This window comes from Talpa europaea (assembly GCF_964194135.1).
Source record: "Talpa europaea genome assembly, chromosome: 11".
Classification (NCBI taxonomy): Eukaryota; Metazoa; Chordata; class Mammalia; order Eulipotyphla; family Talpidae; genus Talpa; species Talpa europaea.
In genome coordinates this window covers 13,089,811-13,108,560 of record NC_140078.1, presented here as the reverse complement: position 1 = coordinate 13,108,560, position 18,750 = coordinate 13,089,811, and the positions used below count along the sequence as shown (strand labels likewise).

General features: G+C 38.2%; 1 protein-coding gene across 4 annotated transcripts in view; it reads left to right on the top strand.

The window, feature by feature from the left end:
• TOP1 (DNA topoisomerase I) overlaps positions 1 to 18,750 on the top strand; it is a gene marked incomplete at both ends in the record, with an annotated part of 80,631 nt that overhangs the window by 40,815 nt on the left and 21,066 nt on the right. For 3 of the 4 annotated variants that reach the window (XM_084247449.1, XM_084247448.1, XM_084247447.1), the window contains 6 exons: positions 1,138 to 1,233; positions 1,921 to 1,996; positions 5,698 to 5,804; positions 11,296 to 11,411; positions 16,430 to 16,551; positions 17,366 to 17,488. In XM_084247449.1, the coding sequence (XP_084103575.1) occupies positions 1,138 to 1,233; positions 1,921 to 1,996; positions 5,698 to 5,804; positions 11,296 to 11,411; positions 16,430 to 16,551; positions 17,366 to 17,488 (640 nt within the window). The remainder of the gene's footprint in view (positions 1 to 1,137; positions 1,234 to 1,920; positions 1,997 to 5,697; positions 5,805 to 11,295; positions 11,412 to 16,429; positions 16,552 to 17,365; positions 17,489 to 18,750) is intronic. The other variant, XM_084247450.1, reaches the window with a different exon arrangement.

Sequence of the window (18,750 nt, the reverse complement as noted above, 5' to 3'; positions counted from 1 at the left end):
GCTTAGAGTGGCTAAAGTTTGCTATGGCCTCATTTACAATGTGGGTGCCCTTTGGTTGCAGCACTGCCAGCTTTGGTTATTTTTCTCTGACTGGATATATGTACATTTTGGCCAGATTTTTAGAACTTTAAGGTAAGTTTAGGAAATGATTCCTTATTCCTTTCCTTATAAAAGTTCTGGAGCACTGTCATTGGTTCAGATCATTTTTGGGATCAGATACTTAGCAGATCCCTCATGCTAGGCTGAGAAACAATGTCAATTTGTTGCTATTGTTCAGGTTGTACTGGCAGAGGCAGCTAATATGTAGGTAGGGGAAAAAAACTGATTCAGAATTGATCCTGAGCCCTGATACGATCTGTTAATCTATAAGATGAGGACAGTATTTTTTAAAAAATATTTATTTATACATACAAGAATTGGGGTCCTTGGGATCTCCCTGGTAGTGCAAGGGTTTAAGACGTAACCTATGAAGCTATCTGCAGCCACTGTAGGACAAGTTCAATCCCCAGCCAGAGAGCAACCCATATGGTGCAGTAGACCTCCTAACTCGCCCACTGCTCCCCTCAGCCATGTATTTCAGTGGATCTGTCTGTTCTGTTACCCACTCTATCTCTGGTGACTCCTCTCACCCCCCCCCACACACACACCTCTGGCCTGTACCCCAGCTCTTGTATGCATACATAAATAAAAAGAAAATTAAAAAAAAACTAAAATATTTTAAAAAAGAATTGGGGTACAGACCAGAGCTGCGGGGCTGGTGGTGGTGAGAGGATTCACTAGAGGCAGAATGGGGAACAGAACAGAACAGGTGGATTGACTGAAATACACTGCTGAGGGGAGCAGCGGGCAAGACAGGAGAGTTCTGGTGGGGGGATCGAACTCGTGCTACAGTGGCTGCAGATAGCTTCATAGGTTGCATCTTAACCCCTTGCATCACCAGGGAGGCCCCGATGAGGACAATATTACCTGCTTCACAGGGCTTGTAGTAAAAAAATAAATGAGGAAAATGTGCATGGAAAACTTTAAAGTATGTACAAATGAGCATTACCAATAAATTAGTGGTTTTTCAGTGAGTTATAATGTATCCTCACTTTGGATTACTTTATATACTCATTAACTAGCAATTTCTCTTTATAGTCCACCACGGATTAAAGATGAACCTGAGGATGATGGCTATTTTGCTCCTCCTAAAGAGGATATAAAACCATTAAAGAGACCCCGAGATGAGGATGAGTGAGTATATATCTTACTTTGAATTTTTTTAAAAACCAAAGGATTTTTGAAAAGGAGTTGTTTAAAGAATAACTGTGATGTATCTGCACACTACGTAGAAAAACTGCATTAAATGATTTACTCATTTGGTATTTGTGATTAATGGACTGGGTAACTGGGTAACCTTTTTGGATTACGAGAATTGGGGTTTGATAAGCAAATAAGTAGATAATTTGATGCTTAAATGGAGAATATATATTTACATATTCAATCTTGTATAGCCTGTTATGTGCCAGGAATCTGCAAGGGACTTTTGAAAGAAAGTAAGGGTGGTGAAAAGGGAAGTGTACCTGTGAATGTTATTTGTATTCATACAGCATTTCTTCTCTCCCCATCCTACCCAGTTATTACTCTTTAGTAACTACTGTTGTATTGTTCATTTGGCTCCCAGGCTCCCGTCTTAGAGTGGTGTCTGCTTCTGTATATATTCCCTACTCCTCTCCCAGGCCTGTGTGTAGTATAAAGTTGTTGTCTTGTTCCGTACAGAGCTGTAACTATTGGTCCTCGGTCTGGCTACCTTTACTTTCTTCATCCTCATGACAGTCATGCCTAACTTGGAGGCCTCCAAGAGTTTGGAAGTCCTAATCCTCTGGATGAAAACTGCTGAATCATGGTTTGGTTAATTGCATGTTCATATTCCCTTTCTAGTGCTGATTATAAACCTAAGAAAATTAAAACAGAAGATATCAAGAAGGAGAAGAAACGAAAACTAGAGGAAGAAGAGGTTAGTAAAGAAATTTTGGCCCATTGGGGCTTGAGTTTAAATAGGAAATTTTCCATAAAATAAGTGTTGAAGACCAGTTGGGATTTTGATTTGGGTTTTAGGAATTGTATTGATCTGTTACAGAGGAACACTGGGAAGAGAATGCTATGGCAGTTAGTTTTAAGATCCCTGAACCATCATTGGTGTCTTCCCCATAGCTGTGGTGCCAACTGCTGTTTGTGGAGGAACTACATTGCCTTCACACGTACAGAGAAAATGTTCACAAAAAAACAAATCATATTTTGGCTTACAATCCAGAAGACTTTTCCTTAAGAATGTTTTTCACTATTAAACAATCAATCCCATTTAAAAGCCCTTTAATGGGTACCCCTTGGACATAGTATAAAATTCAGACTCTTTACTGCAATGCCTCCCATTCTGATCCTGCATTGTTTGTTTCTCTTATCTTGTGCCTCTTTTCTAATTTTCCTTGTTCTCGACACACTGACCTCCTTTGTTTCGTTTCTACACCATATTCTTTTGTGCTTCAGAGTTTAATGCAGCACATACTATTCACTCTGTCTGGAACACCACACCTCCCTTCTTTCTTCTCCAGTTTATAATCTTCCTTAAATCTACCCTCCTTAAATTTATATTTTCCAAAATGTGTGGTATTGTAGTCTTTTCACTACTCCAACTTATCATGTAGTCCTAGAATGTTTATCTCTCCATTCATTCCCATGAGTCACATTCTATTATTTTTCTGGTAAACTTGGGCTCTCATGGTCAGTAGTGCTGTATGACCTAGAGCAAGTGATAAAGCCTCCGTTTGAGTTTCCTTGATTACAACTGGAAGAGGTCAAGTCAAAGTCCTTTCAAACTCTGCAGTTCTGTAATTGATTTTAAGACAACAATCCAAGTACTTTTAAAAATAATTTATTTGATTTAAAATGTAGTAACATGTTTCCTTCTTTTGATACATTCTATTTATTCACCAAAAGAGTTGTTAATAATTCAAGGAAAAGATACCAGAAATTCATCAAAGTCTTAGTCTTGCACTATTCTATGAGAAGAAGGGATTTGGGTTAATTTAAGTTCATAGTCTGCATTTGAAGTTAATTGCCATATTGGGCAAAATGGATTTGAAAGTGTAAAGTCCATAACTTGAAGTTGTAGCAGTAAAGATAGTGACAATAAGGAACAGTGATTCCTAGAATGTAATCACTCATGGTGTGGTAGTAAGAATAATGATGATTAATATTGAATGTAATGGGTGCTTACTGTGTGCCAGGTATAATTCTTCAGTGCTTTATATGTATTATACTTCAGACAGCCCTTAGGAATAAATATTGCCACTATTATCTTCTCTTTTTAGATGCAGAAACTGAGGTATAGAGAGCTTGAGTTTTTTTCTTGAAATCACACAGCTACTAGCTGGTAGTGTCAGAATTTGATCCCATTCAGTCTGAGTCCAGAGCCAGCACACTAGCTGTCATGCTGTCCTGCCCCCTAGAGGACTTTAACTTAACAAGAATGGGGAAATCATAAGACAGTTCAATGAAATCATAAGACAGTTAGCAAGTAGGTAAGCTGTGAAGAGATGATCAGGTCCTAGATTTAAAGAACTGCATTTTTCTGACAACTTGTCTGCCTTTGGCAGAAGATCAAGTTTATGCCAGCCAATTCAAGGAATTGACAGTGAAATACTGAGTAGTGGTAGTTAGTAACTCTATCTTCAGTACAAACTAGTATAGACTAGTCAGTAAAGAAGTGTTAAACTAGATGTTCATTTTCTGTTTTTCTATTGCTTTGGTTGCATTTGTAGAAAACAATACCTTTTCTCTGAGTTTGGAAGGTAATAACTGTTAAACTATTTGGAAAATGGAATCACTGATTCTTAATTTTTCTGTTTAGCAATCCTCCTCATATAGTGGGAGGAGAAAATGCAGACTGACAGGCTGAATTTTAATACAGCCTAACTGTTGTAGAGACCCTATATGGCAGGATCAGTCAGTAAACTTCTCATGCTGGCTATGGTTTTTTCATTTTTGGAAATTGTTCTGAAGTTTCTCAGAGACTGATTATCCCATTTTGAGGCTTGAAAACATATAGTGTAGCTAGTAGTATCCTTATGATCCTTCCTATGCCTGGTTAGAATTTGTTTAGAAAATGCCTTAACTGAAAACATTTCCTTTGCCTGTGGTGTTTCGGCCGAAATAGTAAACGATATCTGAATGAATGTGCTCCTCCCACTCATACCTAGGCCTTTACATTTTCCGTCCCTTTTTAAAAATGTGTGGTATTGGGCCTCCCCAGTGGCGCAGCGGTTGAGCGCTGGGTTGCGAAGCTGCCCGCGGCCTCTGTGGCGTCGGTTCGATCCCCGGCTGCTCCCCGGCCACCGGAGGAGGATCCCACATGGTGCGCAGACCTCTCCTTCCACCCGCTGCTCCCCTCAGCAGCGTACTTCAGTCCTTCTGCCTGCTCTGCTCCCCACTCTGGCTCTGGTGAATTCTCTCACCCTCCCGTGCTTCTGACTGTACCCAGTGCATGTATAAACAAAACAAACAAACAAATAAAATAAATAAATAAATAATAAATAAATAACAACATGCCTCTATTAAAAAAAAAAAAAATGTGTGGTATTGTAGTCTTTCCACTACTCCAACTTATCATCTAGTCCTAGAATATTTATCTCTTCCATTCATTCCCATGAGTCACATTCTATTATTTTTCTGGTAAACTTGGGCTCTCATGGTCAGTAGTGCTGTATGACCTAGAGCAAGTGATAAAGCCTTTGAGTTTCCTTGATTGCAGCTGGAAGAGGTCAAGTCAAAGTCCTTTCAAACTCTGCCATTCTGTAATTGATTTTAAGATGATTCAAAACCACATTTCCTTGCTAAATAAAACTGAAAATATAGCTTAAATTATCTTGATTAAAATAAAAGGGAAAAATCTTCCATAGAATTTGGATTCTGTTTATCAGGGAACCCCACCTATTGAATAGCACATTTTTGTGTGGTTGTGTATATGTTTTTTAGTATATGTGCTGCCGAAGCGAGCACAGGTTGTGTATATGTTTTGAGAGTTGTCTGTGTTGCTTGAATTACTCTTGTTCAGGTTTGATGCTTTTTTCCTCCTCCACTGTGACAACTCATCTAGGATCACAGTTCAAAGAAGAGCCATAAAGAAATATTGTTGTAAGAATTGGTAATCATATTTGGACCTCCCAAATACCTCTCTACTGCTTCATGACTTTGTATAGGCAAACAGCAGTGACAGAAAGTATGCAGCTAAACATGATCAGAAATTTACTTTCAATCTATATCTAAAGTATATAATACAAAATCTCCTATCCCCATTATTTTGTAGTATTAGAAAAGGTTTAAGTTAGGTTAAGACATCAGGATTACTTGGAAAACAATGTTTTCCCAAACTTCCGTGAGGCTAAAAAAAATAGTTTCCTGGACTCTTCCCTTGCAGAATCAGTGTTTTTAATTACTTTTTCAGGTAATGATTTGTCAGGAAGTTTGGGGGAAATACTGCCCTGAGAAAAGTACTGGTGAATTTTTATTCATTGTCAAATTGTGAGAGAATTGGACCTATGACCTCTCCAGCTCTAATATCCTGCGATTGTAATTTTTCTTTCTAATGATCCTCTAAAACTACTTCTGGAAATGTGATTGGTCATTATTTATGTGTTTTCTTACCATGTTTCTTTGTAGGATGGTAAATTGAAAAAACCCAAGAATAAAGATAAAGATAAAAAAGTTCCTGAGCCAGACAGCAAGAAAAAGAAACCGAAGAAAGAGGAGGAACAGAAGTGGAAATGGTAACACCTCAGCACTGGGTCAAAGTGTCAGCTGTTTTATTCTGTGACCTAATAAGCAAGAATGTTAAATTATTAAAATTAATAGCCTGATACTTGAGGGGAGAGGGTAGTATTCAAGAGAATTTTTTAGAATAACATTTTTGAAATAAGTTTTTCAATCCCTCTAAGTTCTAACTAAGTTTTTAGTTAAAACATTAACTCTTAACCAATTGGATCGCAAAACTACGTCCCGTGCTATTATGAAGAAATTAGAACACCTGTGTATGTATGGGAATTTAACATATGAAGAAAATTGCATTTAAGACAACAGGGGAAAGAATGGTTTATTCTATAAATCATGCTGGGGAAACTGCTTTTTATGTTTTAAAAATTAACCACAGAAATACCTGCTGGAAGAGTTTTATATTCATAGCATAAGGAAGAGCATTTGAAGCAAGACATAATCATTCCCACAAGGAAAAGATTTGTAAATGTATTCATGCACCAAGATTAAACAAACTCATACCATTTTCCAAATACCTTAAGAGAAAATATTTGCAATACAAAGGACTAAGAACTCTAATATGAAAAGTCATTTGAAACAAACTTGAAAGGAACAGTCTGTCAGAAAAGTGAGGACTAGGTAGTTAATTAAAACAGATGATTAGTAGTAAACATATTAAAAAATGGTCAGCTTCACAAGTAAAGATGCAAAGAAAAATAAGAACTGATACATCTTTCTTTGCTCAGTGTCTCAGATTAGTAAAGAGTAAAAAGTATTAGAATATAAAGGGTCGTAAGTATGAGAAAAGAGCCACTCTCCTCACATCATGATGGTTCCGTCATTATGGAGGACAGGATGTTTAGTAATAACAAACATTTCTTTTGAGAAGTGTTTAGGTGGGGATTTTTTGGTTTCTGCATGATACAATTTGTTTAGAAATTTGAAATAAACATTCTTTAATACTGACTTTTCTTAAAATTTTGCATTAATTTTACACCAGTAATACATATATTTATGTTGAAAATTTTAAATCTAAAAGTGTATTAGTTGGAACCAAATGTCAGTTTTTTGTCATTTTAAAGTCTTCTATTCGTTTTTCCTATCCAGCTTTGAGGTGATTACTACTCCTAGTTTGGTGTGAAGAATCTGCAGTAGTATACATGTATGTTATGACTTTTGTAACTTAGAACAGTAATGTCCCTACTACCTCTAAGAAAAGGGTGAAGATACATGACTAGGGAGATATCTAAAAGAAGTAGGATTCTGGTAGCAGAGCTGACCGGAATAGCTGTGTATGTATGTTAACAGGAAAGTGTGGAAAGGGAAAATCACAGAGGAAAGGTTCTCGGCCTTCCTAGAGGTCAGAGTCAGAAAACAAAGACCATGTCTTATTTTCCTCGTTTTTAATTCATTTTTTTTTCTTGGTACTAATCAAAGGTTTTATTTTTTTTTATTAACTTTGTTTATATATATTTTACATCATTGTTCATTTTGTGCAAAATTGATTTTTTTTTGTTTGGTGCAGTCCCCATAGAATTTCCACCACAAAGTCACCTGTGTACCATCACCATAGTCCCTTGTGTTCTTCCTGCCCCCATTTTAGTCCATCTCTCTCTCCCTCCCCTGTAGAATGTCTCTAATTGAGAGTTGCCACTTATTTTTGTTTAGTTGTGTTGTATTTTTTATCATTTTTTTCCCTGATCCCTTATTTGGCTCCCCTGTATTCCTCCTATAAGTGAAACCATCTGATATTTTCTTTTTCCTTCTGACTTATTTCACTGAGCATAACCCTTCTAGTTCCATCCATGTTGCTGCGAATGACGTGAGTTTATCTTTTTTGATTGCTGAATAGTATCAGGTGTGTGTGTGTGTGTGTGTGTGTGTGTACCACATCTTCCTGATCCAGTCATCTATTTTTGGGCATTTGGGTTGTTTCCAAGACTTAACTATTATAAATAGTGCTGCAGTCAACATAGGAGTGCAGGTATTTTTTTTTAATATTTTTGTGTCCTTTGGGTAGATCCCTAGGAGTAGAATTGCTGGGTCATATGGTAGCTCCCATTTTTAGTAGTCTGAGGAACCTCCAGACAGCTTTCCATAGTGGTTAGACCAGTTTGCACTCCCACCAGCAGTTTAAGAGAGTTCCCTTTTCATCATGGCCTCGCCAACATTTGTTGTTGCTAGTTTTTTTTAATATGTGCCATTCTCACTGGTGTAAGGTGGTATCTCATTGTGGTTTTGATTTGCGTTTTCCTGATTATAAGGGATGTTGAACATTTTTTCATATGCCTGTTGGCCATTTAATCAAAGATTTTCAATGACATCATATTGAAAGTTTTTTATTTTAAAAAATAAAATGAAGTGATTATATAAGTTAGTGGTTAAGTCATGAAAATGGTGAGTTAGTAGTTTATTAGTCTGCTTTGCCTCTGAGGATTCTGTGGTGGGTGCTCAGTAAATGTTGCATAAACAAGTTCACTTCCTTGTCATCATTAGCTCCCTGCTGTCCTCTTCCTTCCCTTGGAGTCTTAGTGCTTATTAGGCCCTAAAGCAGATGTATTCTTACCCTGTTGCAGCTTTGTATGTGGAATTAGGTAGCCTAGAGGGGTCTCAATAGCTTAATTTTGCTTCTGTAGTTGAAAACCTTATGAATATTATTACATATTAATTCTGAGAAGCTGTGACCTTAGGTTCTTATTCTTGTTTTGGTTTAAGTGAGACCAGTAAGTCTTCAACTAAAGGTGGTTGATTTGGCGGTAGGCAGCAGTTTACAATGTATGCTTTTTTTCAAGAGTGATTGCTATACTCTGCATAATGCTTGCTGTTACAGTGTTAGTTTTTAGTAGTAGAACACAGCAATGATTGGCCTCTTAACTAATAGCTCAGCCTTTCCTTCTATCACTATATCTGAGGTTAGTGGTGCAGTGACGAGTCAAGAAAATTAAATGACATATACTCTCATTTCTACTCTTCCCCTTACTATCCCACTAAAAGAATTATACACTTTACCAACTTGGCAAATGTAGAGCTTTTTGCTTCTCCCAGAAGTCTGCAGACTTTTTCATCCTGTTAAAAAGAAACCCCTTTGATCCTTCTCTTTGGTAATTATGGGGATTGGAAAATGGTCCTGATCCTTCTGTGGGTTTCTTTACTGAATTACATTTTCCCCAAGTGGTGGCCATATGCTCATAAAAATCTATTTAATGTGTATCCTCCGTTTTTAACTGTGTAGTGTTTCAGTTCTGCCTGGAGTTCAGTATACTTTTGTGTCAGGACTGACTTGTTGGAACTTAAGTCCCATGTATATTCTGAACAGATGATTGCTCACAAAAGACATAAGAATTGGTGTCTAGTGTGACTCAAAATGGAGTTTCGTGTCTCTTAGCTTAGCAAAGGTCAAATGCTATAGGAGTGAGGATTACGATATAAGGAATTAGTGTTAAAAGCCCAAAATTCCATGGATGTGATCAGAAAAGATGGTAAGAAATTTGTGGAATATGGGTGGATTGACATTCTCCTTAAACCAGAGAAACTGTCCTTGATTCCAGAGATTAACTTACAGAAAATTCTTATATATGCCCTTTTTACTGAAATTTATAAAGTAAAAAATACCCATTTTACAGTGTATTTGGAGATACTCGTTAAATACTTGGGAAATTGATTTCAAACAGTATGTGGATGTCTCTTTCTCAGACGGAGTTCTAGCACTTCTCCCGGATCCCTCTTTTAGCACAAATTACTAAATTGATACCTAACTTGAATTCTTAAGTTCGGCCTACCAGAGAAAGTCACCTTGATGTCTTTCAAAGGTGCAGGGGGTCAGGGTGAGGGAAGAGAGGATTCACTAGAGAAAGAGAGGGGAGCATAACAAGCAGACTGAATGAAATACACTGCTGAGGGGAGCAGAGAAAAGAGGTCTGCTGTCATGTGGGTTAGCTCCCTGGCTGGGGATCAAACTAGTGCTGCAGAGGCTGCAGATTGCTTCATAGGGCTTAGACTTAACTCCGTGCGCACCAGGAAGGCCCTCCAACTTCATTTTTTGCATGTGAATATCCAGTTTCCCCAAAACCAGTTGTTGAACAGATTGCCCTTTCTCCTTTGAATGACCCTGGCACCCTTGTCGGAAATCATTTTACTGTATAAGTTGGTTTTGGTTTTCTAGTAATACTATTATTACTACAGATCTCTAGGGCTTTTCATTTTAAGGTACAATAATGAAGGATTAAATATGTGAAACTTTAAAAACATTCTATCTGTGGGCCTCCCTGCTGGCGCAAGTTGTTAATAAGCAGAGCACTGTGAAGCAATCTGTAGCCCCTGCAGCATGAGTTCGATCCCTGGCCAGGGAGGTGACCCACATGGCGCAGCAGACCTCTCCTGTCTCGCCTGCTGCTCCCCTCAGCAGTGTATTTCAGTTGATCTACCTGTTCTGCTCCCTACTCTGTCTCTGGAGAATCCTCTCACCCCCTGTACCTCTGGCCTGTACCCCAGTTCTTGTATGCATAAATAAATCTCTTTTAAAAAATTCTATCTGTAAAACAGTTGACTCTTCAAAAACAAAATGGCCGTGGTGACAAGAAGGTCTGTGTAATTGCAGAGAAAAACAGACTGAGACATAGCAACCAATTGCAATATATATGATCCTTAATTGGATCCTGGTTTGCAAAATAACATTTTTGTTAGAATCGGCAAGATTTGGGTCTGGATATTTAGAATTATGGTAGGGAGCTATTAATTTCATTACTTATGATAAAAGTATTATAATTGAATATTTTTATAGAAATGTTTGCTGAAGCATTTAGCAGTGAGGTATCATTACTTTAAAATGGTTTAACAAATAGGAAATTTTAAAAGTTCTCGTATAGCTGATGTTTATATGGTGTTCATTGTATCATTTTTTGTATGTTCGGTCATTTTTGAATAAAATGTTTTTAAGTTGTTTCCACTAAGATTTTAGATTCATTTATTAATGTCTGTTAGGTAGCACTTGACAGCGCATTAAATATCTTAAACTCAACAAAATGAACTATTATTTCCCTGTCTTCTGTTTTATTATGCACTTTTTCATCCATTTATTTTCTCCTGTATAGCTTGCTTGACTTGACATCTCTACTCTCAGGTGGTCGTATCCTATGTATCAATAGCATAAATAATACCTCTGTTAATATGTACCATTGTGGTTTTATTTATTAGACTATTGTGGTAAATACAAGTGTTTCCATTTTCATATCCCTCATTTGTTGGTGAACTCTGTGAGTGATGGTTATATCTTTGTCTTTGAATTGAACTGTTGAAAGGTATTCCACTCCATTTATCTGGGTTTTCCATCTTATTATGAATGTGGACTTTCTTCAAAGTTGAAGGATATTTTTCATTTTGATCAGGCCTCGAATATGATGCAAGAGTCATTCTAAAGCACCAATCAAAAGAGCAGATAATTACTTTTGCATTTAGTAGATGATACAATTGGTGAAGTGATCACTAAATGAGGTGTTTTATCTTTTAAAGGTGGGAGGAAGAGCGCTATCCTGAAGGCATCAAATGGAAATTCTTAGAACATAAAGGTCCTGTATTTGCTCCACCATATGAACCTCTGCCAGAAAGTGTCAAGTTTTACTATGATGGTGAGTTGTTCCAAGGTTGTCCAGGTTTTGGCCAAGAAAAGAATCTGCTTCTATTTAGAAATAGAAAATAAGGAAGGCTCTTGTACTGTACAGTCTATTTTGTTTTACTGTCATTATGTGGTTTGGGGGGAAAGGCCATTTAGTGTTTACTTAACTCTTAAAGATCTGTTTGGTATTGGAAAAGTGTTGTGAGAAAAGGAGCTATTTTTTTTTTAATATAATTTTTTTAATTTAAATTTTATTTTTATATTCCCCATACAATTACAACCCCCTTATTTTGACCCCAAGCCCTCCTTTCCCTACTCCCCACCCCCCATAGAGTGTCTCTGGTTGATAGTTGTTTGTTGATTTTGATATTTTCTTTCTTATAGTTATTCTTTTTCCTGGTCCCTTACTTAAGTTTTCTAGATTCCCACTATGAGTGAGACCATCCGGTATTTTTCTTTTTCTTTCTGGCTTATTTCGCTGAGCATGATCCCTTCCAGCTCCATCTCTGCTGCTGCAAATTGCATGTGTTTATCTTTTTTGAATGCTGAGTAATATTCCATGGTGTATATGTACCACATCTTCTTGATCCAGTCATCTATTTTTGGGCATTTGGGTTTCCAAAGCTTAGCTATTGTAAACAGTGCTGCTGTAAACATAGGGGTGCAGGTGCTCTTTGGAATTGATGTTTCTGTGTCCTTGGGTAAATACCTAGGAGTGGAATTGCTAGATCATATGGAAGCTCTATGTTTAGTAGGTCCAGAAATCTCCACACAGCTCTCCATAGTGGTTGGACCAGTTTGCACTCCCACCAACAGTGCAGGAGAGTTCCTGAGAAAAGGGGCTATTAATGTGTTATCTACATGGTCCCAAAAGGACCCAATCTACATGGCTCATAGCACATGATCCACAACTAAATATTTTTATCTGAACTTCATTTCTAAAGAACTACTCTTTACAGAGTTACTAGAAAAGCTTGAATGATAGTAGTTATTTCAGCTGTGTAGTGAAAGCTGACAAGCTGCTTAGCTGCTTGTCACTACAAATAATAAATTTGTTTAAGAATTAATTAGTTTACCAGTAGCCTCTAGGTAAAGATAGTAGGTGTCTTTACATAACACCCACTACATAACAAAATACTATGCCTTACACAGTCAAGTCTGACCAACAGCTCTAAAGAAATGCTTTTCCTGATTCTTGTAGAACCCTCAAAATTGTTAATTGTCTGTTGTTATTTTGACCTTGGATTGAGGGATTTGAGAATAGTCCTTTTTTTTTTTTTTTTAAGATTTTATTTATTATTTATTTTTGCATAAAACAGCTGGGGTATAGGCCAGAGTTGTAGGGTATGAGATGAGAGGTCTGCTATGACATATGTAGGTTAGCTCCCTGGCTGGGGATTGCGCTCTGGCTGTAGCATTGATAGCGCTTAGACTTAACCCCTAGGCACCAGGGAGGCCCATTTGAGACTAGCTTTTAACTCTCATTCCAAGAGACTGTCCAGAAAAGTATAGAAATTGTTCGTCAAAACTTTATGTGCTTAACATTCACCACAGTAAATCTGGGCTCATTTAATAGGAGAGGAGTTGCATTGGGTACTTCTGGAACAAGTGGTCTGCTGACCAAACTTTGAGAAACACTTAGCAAAAAACCTGCTGGGAAGCATCACGAACACTCAAGAGTTCTGGTACATCTCTTTGTTCACTAAGAATGGCTTCGCAGCCACAGATGCTTATAGGCAAAGTAGTAGTTTATACTAAAAGGCCAGGTCTTGCAAGTGAGGGACAAGTCAAATTGAGCAACCTGGAATTTGTTTATTAAAACCATGTCTATTCAGTATGCCTGAGTTCAGACACCAAGACACAGCAGTGAACAGTATTGCCTAATTTCTTATCTCAGAGTTTGCAGTCTAGCAGGATCCCCATAGTTAATGACAAAAGCTTATATCAGATAAACGTTCTGAACTGTGTTGACCAGAGAGCACAGGGCAGAATTCTGTCAGCTCTCACAGTGAGTCATTCTTGGAGACACTCAGATATGACTCAAAGTCAAAACTGCAATATAGGGAAAGGGCCCAGAACCTTGAAAAAAAACGATTTATAAAAGTGCAGGTATCGGGCCTCCCTGGTGGTGCAAAGGGTTAAGATATAACCTATGAAGCTATCTACCGCCTCTGCAGCACGAGTTCGATCCCTGGCCAGGGAGCTGCCCACATGGCGCAGCAGACCTCTCCTGACTTGCTCACTGCTGCCCTAGCAGTGTATTTCGTCAGTCTGCCTGTTCTGTTCCCTGCTCTGTCTCTGGTGAATCCTCTCACCCCCCCCCCCATACCTCTGGTCTGTACCCCAGTTCTTGTATGCATAAATAAATAAATCTTTAAAAAAAAAAAAAGTGCGGGTATCCTTACCCCAAGTCTAGGTTTACTGAGAGTTTTAGAATGTTCAACTAGTAGTCTCACTTTGTTTTTCAAAAATGATTTGAGGGGATAACTAGATTATCTGGCCTTTGGATTCTCTTAACTTTCCAAGATGGGAGGCAGGGACCTGAGCCATCACTGGTTGCCATGGTGTCTTGCCTTGTCCTTCATTATAGGATTCGAAGTTCCAGGACTCTAGCGTTCTCTCAGTTGGTCTTCCCTCTGGGATTTCTTTCCTTTGATTGTGTGAACTCCTGCTCTGCACTGTCAAGAAGTAGGATTTGACCAATTCAAAACTGATGCTCTAAATCCTGCTTACTCTCTAGGGAACAGAGTTCTCAGACTTCTTTAGATCCTGCCAAGGAGGTGGGACATGGGCTGGCTCAATTAGTGAATTACTGCCTCTGCTTAGAACCTCATATTTTCAGTTCTGACTCAGCAGTTTCCTCTTCCAGGAACACAGCTTTTCCACAGAGTGTTACCATTGCCAGGAACTTTCAGATCATTCTTCCACCACTCTGCGGCTGGGAGCTGTCATTTCTTTTTCTTTCTTTCCTTTTAAGATTTATTTATTTCTGCGTACAAGAACTGGGGTATAGGCCAGAAGTGTGGGGGGTGAGAGGATTCACCAGAGACAGGGTAGGGTACAGAACAGGTGGATTGACTGAAATACACTGCTGAGGGGAGCAGCGGGCAAGTCAGGAGAGGTCTGCTGCACCATGTGGGTATCTCCCTGGCCTGGGATCGAACTCGTGATGCAGTGGCTGCAGACAGCATCATAGGTTGTGTCTTAACCCCTTGCGCCACCAGGAAAGCCCTGTCATTTCATTTCTGACAGCTCATCTAAAACAGGCATCAAAATACTTCTTCTTGGTACAGAATTCAGAAAAGTTGCCCAAAGAGTCAGAGTCACTATCAGAGTGTGTGTCTCTGTCTGTCTGTCTGTCTCGTGCTCTCTCTCACTCGCTCTCTTTTTCCAGCTACTCATGAAATTTAGTTTATTCCAAATAGACACAAGAACAGTTTACATTCATGCATTTTACACACTAATGTTACCGGCCCCCCCCCCCATTCCCAAAAAGAAGATAAGAAGAAAAGGGAACAGTTTACATTCTTTTCATGCTGTTTATTTTATTTTTAATTGTTTTATTCCTAGTGACTTAATGTTTTCAACTTTACTGGCAACTGTGATTTAAACCTGAGTAGGGGATTTCTGAAGACTTGCTGGAAACCTTTAAAAGCCAGACTGGGTTCCCAGTCCTCTTTGAAGGGCAGAAGTCTGGTCCCTGGGGGGAGGGATATGAGGGGAAAGCACGCCACCTGTTGGCCTTTTCAGTTGTAGATTCCGACAGGTTCTGTTTACTTCCAATTTTGTGCTGCAGTTCCCTACATCCCCGCAAGGGAGATGTTATCTTCCCAACCACCATGAGATAAGGTGTGGGTTTCTGGTTAAGTTTCAGTTTTCTATAACGGATATGAAAACCCTTGGTGAATTATTAATACCTATGTAATAGTAAAGTATTGGAATAGTATTTAACATTATTTTAAGTATAGCCAAATGATGTTACTATGCAATGGATTAGTTCTAGGGGCTGTTATAAGGTTGGCGTTTCTAGAAAAAGATGGAAATTGGCCCTAAGTGACGCTTAAAGTACTCTATTTGAAACATAGATTAAATTTTCTAAGTACTTTTTCTTTATTAACTTATTAAAGTACACAAAACCCGTAGGCCCTGTTCAATTTTTCTAATCATTTAGCAGTTTCATTTGTATCACATCAGGATTCCTTTGGGACAGCTTTTATTTAATGTGCACAATGCCGAGAGTCCCAGTCATCCCTTGTGTTCTGGATGAAATCCTGTTTCCCTAAAATAGGCAACCTCATGGTCTGTGTTCCCAAGCAGTGTACCTCAAACTCTGTGTACAGACAGACCAGCTCGGTGTTTCATGAAAATAGACTTTCTGATTTAGTCAAGTCTGGAATAGGGCCTGAAAGTCTGCATTTCTAACAATTCCCTCTCAGTGCTGATATCACTGGTCTAAAGGTAGCCCAGTTCTAGAGGTAGGTCTTATTTAAGCTGTTAGGATGGGATGTCTGGGCTTACTTGCTAAGGAGATTTATATATATATTTGTATTCCACCCACCTGAGTTTAAAGAAGAAAGATGCCTATTTCTTTTCCCCACAATTACTTTCTTCTACTCCCTCCCTTATTCCTCCCCATTCTTGAATTCATGTTACTTACTAAGCCATGGCGGGAATCCCTGGAAGGATTTGATTTTAAAAAACAATTGAGGAGATAAAGAGGGCCCTGGTTACTGAAAACAAAAGGAAGAGTCCCTTGGCCTCCCTCAGGCCGTCCCTGTCCTGATCAGGCATCTAGGAATGATTTAATAGCAGTCTCCAGAGAATGAGCCAGGTAGATATCTGCTGAAGAGAAGGAAAATTTGTGCAAATAATACAGATCAGTATATTTTCTTTGTTATTGTCATGTGTCACCAGGCCTTTAAATACCTTGAGAAAGTAAACCATAATTAAGGAAGGAGTCTCCAGAGCTCAGTATTTCTATTCAGAACATGAATACAACACCTTATTTTTTGGAACCACTTTTTTCTCTAGGTAAAGTCATGAAGCTGAGCCCCAAAGCAGAAGAAGTAGCTACATTCTTTGCAAAAATGCTCGACCATGAATATACTACTAAGGAAGTATTTAGGAAAAATTTCTTTAAAGACTGGAGAAAGGTATTGTTTCTCATGTATTGCACTTTGAAAAATATCGACCCACTACTAAGCAATAAAAAATTTTACCAAAAGAGATCCCTAGTATAAAATTGAATTTTATTAATTTTATTGTATTAAAAGTTGGTTGTTTTTCTGTTTATTTACCATGTTATATAGGGTTTTACCCGAAAAGAATACTTAACATTTCTTCTCTAATATTTTATCAATTAGGCCAAATAGAAAACCTTAATCTCTAGTTAAGCAAAGGGAAATTTGTCTCTGCAGGATTGCCCCTGTCTACGGTTACAAAGAGATGTTAATGTGATGTTGCATTCCCTCCTGACTCTTGCTCATTTGCTCTTTAGATACTTTTCTGCTTTTGAAACCACATTCTTTATTTGCCTAGGTGATTTTAAACAGTCTCATTTTCTATTTAAATAGTTGCATTAATCGCAATTGGGATAATGTGGACAGAGACTAAAATAAGTGAATAGAGCAGCATAAATTTCTAAGAGAGTAAATATGGAATATTTCCCTCATTATTAGATGATACAGATACGTGATATTCCAGCTGTGCTATTCCTACCATGGGGCTTATGGGGATACACAAAGGAGTCCAAGAAATCACACAGCTGTTTCTTTTTTCAGTGGTCACTGAAAAATTTTACAAGTTACATGTTCTATAAGGGAATAATTCTTTTTTTTAAAAACTCACTGGTTTAGATTGACTACTTCTCCAGATATCTTTGAAAAAATGGTGCTTTTGCTATTATCTCAAAGACACCTCAGGGTTTATAAGTGTATCTACCTTCTTCGATCTCCCTCTGTTTACTAGGAAATGACTAACGAAGAGAAGAATGTTATCACCAACCTAAGCAAATGTGATTTTACTCAGATGAGCCAGTATTTCAAAGCCCAATCAGAAGCTCGGAAACAGATGAGCAAGGAAGAAAAACAGGTATTACAAAATTCCTTAAAACTCTAGAAAATGCTGGAATAATGATTAGCCCATCTAATATTCTTGTTGGCTCTTACAACATAGTTTTGATTTTAATAATTTCCCAGAGTCCTAAACTAAAGATACAGGATTCTCAGCCTAATAAAGCAAAAATTTTCTTGAGGGTTTTATATGCAGATTGAAAATTGTGAATAAGCACTTTTTTGATGGCTCACCATAAGAACCTGTTGTTTTACTGATCTAAAGACCAGTCAGTAACTTCAACAATACAATACTTATGGATGGGCAGATCTGCTGCAGCCACATAGGCTCCTAAATATTACAGATTTAAGAAAGATAAAATAATACTGGCCATGTAGCTCTCTGTTCTTTGATCTGTTTTACTTTGGAATCTAGTCACACTCCTCCATCTCCCATCTTCCAGCTTTGGTCAGCCTCATTCCCAGAGAATTTTTTAGTGTCCAGCCAGGATGTCATTTTCTTTTAGAATATCAGTAGGCTGCCTCCTTTTGTTAAGTTTTATTGAAACATGGCCACAGGTTACATATTATCTGTGGCATTTTTCATGTGACAGTAGCCAAGTTGAGTAGTTGTAAAAGAGACCATATGGCCCACAAGCCAAAAATACAGTTGACCCTTGAACAATACAGGTTTAGAGTGTAGGGACCCACTTACATATGAGTTTTTTCCTACCTCAGATTCTGCTTTCACACATCCAACCAACTGCAGGTGTCAGTAGGTTGAATCAAGGCTATGAGTGTGATATGTAATACTGAGGGCTAACTATATATTACACCAGGATGGAAGGGGTCATCAGTGCTTTTAATACCCACACTGTTCAAGGGTGAACTGTATTTTCTATTTAAAAAAAAGTTTGCTAACCCCTGATCTAGAGGAATCCAAGCTAGAGTTTGAATTTTTCAGTTCAGAAGCCCCCAAATTAAGGATTTTAATGAATACGTTGTACTTCAAAGCACCATAGTTTCAATATTTTAAAGAGCTTAAATATTAATATAATTTAAGCCATTGTATTATGTAACTATTTGACCTTTCATTTTAAAGTCATCAGTTACTGGGCCTCCCTGGTGGCGCAGCGGATGAGTGCTGGGTTGTGAAGCTGCCCGCAGCTTCTGTGGCGCCAGCTCCCCGGCCACCAGAGGAGGGTCCCACATGGTACGCAGACCTCTCCTGCCACCCTTTGATCCCCTCAGCAGTGTACTTCGGTCCTTCTGCCTGCTCTGCTCCCTGCTCTGGCTCTGGTG